Genomic DNA, 3,944 nt, shown 5'->3' with positions numbered 1-3,944 from the left:
TCGGGCTCCCAAAGTGCTGGGATTACAGGCTGAGCCACCAAGCCCAGCCATAAGATATCTTTTAAAATAATAGATATAGGAAGACAATGAATCGGAGGCCAAATTGCTCAGTGAATATGGAAAAGCAAAGGGTGGATTGAGCAAAAGATAATGGAACTGGATGGCATGAGAACAAGGGAGATTGGACTATTTACATGAGGAAACTATGCTAAAGAGAATACTCTCTTGAACTATGAGAATTTTGGCTTCACATTCAGGAACTCTACAGGAGGTGGAACTACAGGTGCACACAACCATCCCCAGCTAATTTTAAAAATCAGAACTAGTTAATGAGAGATACATAGCCAGGGAAATTGACATGTTTAACAGCCAGCAAGGAACAGTCACTCTTTCTCAGGTTGGGTTAGTGAGAATTTTGAGACATTTTACCACTTTCTTTTGAACTGAATAATCATTCGATTCTTTGTTATGAATCATATTAATAGGAAATATATAAAAACAGGTTATTTTTAATTTAAAAAGTATATACTAAGTTAAATTTCATTGAATAAGTATAATTATCTATTTAATATTTTATATTGAATTTAAGCTTGATTATTCCTTGTGTTAATAATTTCTGATGTATTTATAAAATAATATTAAGACCAATTTTTTAATACACATTTTTAAATAAAGAAAATTATCAGTTTTTGATGATAGAAAATGTTCCTGAAAAAAACAAAACCTGAATAGCAACATTTACTTTTTAGATATTATTTTATGAAGTAAAATTTTTCCAAGCTTAGAAGTAGAAATTCTAGCCCGGCATGGCTGGCTCTTTCCCTTCTTAAAGTGGAATAGAACTACACATGAATACAGGGAGGTGAGAGAGAATCCTTGGTAGCCATTGGAGCCTGGGATATAATTATAGTAAGAGGAAAGAGGGAATTATGTGTGTGTGTGTACCTGGTGGGCTGGTGGTAAAATATAGCATCCTAGTTGGGCATGACTTGCCTGTAATCCAAGCACTTTGAGAGGTGGAGGCAAGAGGATTGCCTGAGCCCAGGGGTTTCACACCAACCTGGGCAACTTCTCTCTACAATAAATCAAAACATTAGCTGGGCATGGTTGCATGCACCTGTAGTTTCAGCTGCTTGGAAGGCTGAGGTGGAAGGATTGCCTGAATCCAGCAGGTCAAGGCTGTGGTGACTGTGAGCATGCCACTGCACCCTAGCCTGAGCAACAGAGTGAGACTCTAACTTAAAAAAAAAAAAGAGTAGAAATTCTAAATTTTTTAAAGCAGTATTAATCCATTTAAAAAATTGGGTTTGTGTCATTTTTATTGCTTATATCTAAAATCTCTCATTTTTCCAGATGTCCATAGAAAATTTGCTTAGCATTCATTTCTGGAATAAAAACAAGGTCTAAATACCGTGTCATACTACATCTATATGTATAACATATGCAGTTTGTTTTTAAATGACACTGGTAATGTGGTATTGTGCCAGTAGATCTATTGTTTCCTTGAGAGTCAGACTACAACTTTACAATTTCTTATTTATACAGTGCTTAATATACAACTCCTCAAATAGTGAGTACTTTTTTCGATTTCTTCTGCCTGACCTCTTGACTGGCTAAATAAATACTTTTGGGTAAGGAACCGAAAAAGAAGATATAGGTTATATATCAGTTAAATACCTCGATCCTATCATCACAGACAACCAAGCTGGTATTCTATGGGATAGTTCTTAACAGACAGTTCTCATCAGATAATACAGAAACCTCATGTCTTTACATTACTAGAAATGTGCCTTCTCTTGACAGTGAGTTCCTGTATGCCTGTTAGCACATATTTATGTATATGTTTGTGTATGTGTGTAACAGATAGAGAGAGAGAGAGAGAGAGAGAGAGAAAAGGAGAGAGGCTGAAGTCTGAGATAAACCATACTGCATGCTATTCAGGGAAATCTGTATATGCATTCCTGGATCTACTTAATTGACTCAGCAGTAATTGGGTATGTCAGAAAAATGCCATGTGAAACCACTTTAAATCTGTGATTGTATAAACTAGGTGGAAACAGGAAACGAAGGAGAGATTCCCAACACATACTGCCATCCTGAATTAGAAGCTTCCAGCTAGAGCTCTAAGACAACATGGTCAAACTCAATGGCACAGTCTTCATGCCTTTGATGCTCACACTGATTGGAATCCCTGGCTTGGAGTCTGTGCAGTTCTGGATTGGGATTCCATTCTGTGCCATGTACATCATTGCTCTATTTGGGAATTCCCTGCTCTTGGTCATCATTAAAACTGAGCGCAGCCTCCATGAGCCCATGTATCTCTTCCTGGCAATGCTTGGAGCTACAGACATTGCTCTTAGTACCTGCATCCTACCCAAAATGCTGGGAATATTCTGGTTTCATCTGCCACAGATGTACTTTGATGCCTGTCTCTTGCAGATGTGGCTCATCCACACATTGCAGTGTATTGAGTCAGGTATTTTGCTGGCCATGGCCCTGGATCGATACGTGGCCATCTGTGATCCTCTGAGACATGCAACCATTTTTACCCACCAAGTTCTCACTCAGATTGTGGTTGGGGTGACACTCCGAGCAGCGTTCCTTGTAGCTCCATGTCTCATCCTCATCAAATGCCGGCTGAAATTCTATAGGACCACCGTAGTCTCTCACTCATATTGTGAGCACATGGCCATTGTGAAGTTGGCAGCAGAAGATGTTCGAATTAACAAGATCTATGGTCTGTTTGTGGCTTTCAGTGTACTTGGACTTGACATAATCTTCATCACACTCTCCTACTTTCAGATATTTATAACTGTCTTCAATCTGCCACAAAAGGAAGCTAGGCTCAAGGCCTTTAACACGTGCATTGCCCACATTTGTGTCTTCCTCGAGTTTTATATGCTGGCTTTCTTCTCCTTCTTTACACACAGGTTTGGGTTCCACATTCCATCTTACATTCACATTCTTCTTTCCAACTTTTACCTACTTGTCCCACCTTTACTCAATCCTATTGTTTATGGGGTAAAGACCAAACAAATTCGAGATCGATTATTCAAGATTTTCCTCTGAGAATGCTTCTTGATTTCTCATGTGTCTCACTTTATTTACTTCAAAATAAAATATTATTTAACAAAAGGTCACTCTGGCAAATAGATTTGTTTTGTGACAATCTGCACTTTTCAAGTTCATCATGTGCTGAAACAGAAAGTTTTATTTTTGCATTTAAGACAGTCAGATTTGACTCCTATTTAAATAAGTTTGCTTGTTGTGGTTGCAGAATTATTAGAAACACACAAAACTGATCATGTTTAATCAACAAATGATCTAATAGCGAAGCTATTTTATCGTTTATTAGCTATCAATACTAAATATTTTTAAAAGGATCACCAAATCTTAATATTTAATCCCTATTTAAAACTATCAAGTATCATTGATGCCACTGCATAAAAAATTAAGCCTGAATTTTATGAAACCAAATCACCTGTATAATCATATGTAATTTCTCTAACCATCACCATTATACTCACCATTAAAGTCCTAAAGTGATTTATTACATGCTTTTCAATTAGGCCATAGTGAAGAATGAAGTTTTTAAGTTATGGATAAAAATGTAGCCATAATTATTTTCTTTTCCGTAGCATATTTTATATAGCTTACAACAGAGACATATATAACAAAATTACTAACATAAAATTGAACCCTATAAAATTTGAACAGAGGGCAAAGAAAGTAAATGTGAAATGATTAGCAGTTAACATACTTATTTTTTACTATGATTTTATATAGGAGTAAAAAAAATACTATATAAGAAAGTTTTATAAAAATAGTTCAAAGAAGAAAGAAGTTCTTTTTTTATTTATTCATGTTCAGGGTGTTGTTATTCTTGCATTTTCCCAGAACAAAGATCCAACATAATTATCACACTTGTCTATGTATATAAGAAA

General features: G+C 36.0%; 1 protein-coding gene across 1 annotated transcript; it reads left to right on the top strand.

Annotated features, from left to right (window-relative positions):
- The first annotated feature begins 2,133 nt into the window (after positions 1 to 2,133).
- Positions 2,134 to 3,069, top strand: LOC103269318 (olfactory receptor 52A5-like). Its single transcript, XM_008066895.1, has one exon. It carries the CDS (start codon positions 2,134 to 2,136, stop codon positions 3,067 to 3,069), a length of 936 nt encoding a protein of 311 aa, XP_008065086.1.
- Positions 3,070 to 3,944: the final 875 nt, after the last annotated feature.

The sequence above is a fragment of the Carlito syrichta genome, unplaced genomic scaffold, assembly GCF_000164805.1.
Source record: "Carlito syrichta isolate Samal-C Ts95f unplaced genomic scaffold, Tarsius_syrichta-2.0.1 Scaffold309193, whole genome shotgun sequence".
NCBI classification, from domain to species: Eukaryota; Metazoa; Chordata; class Mammalia; order Primates; family Tarsiidae; genus Carlito; species Carlito syrichta.
This window is presented reverse-complemented; position numbering and strand designations above follow the sequence as displayed.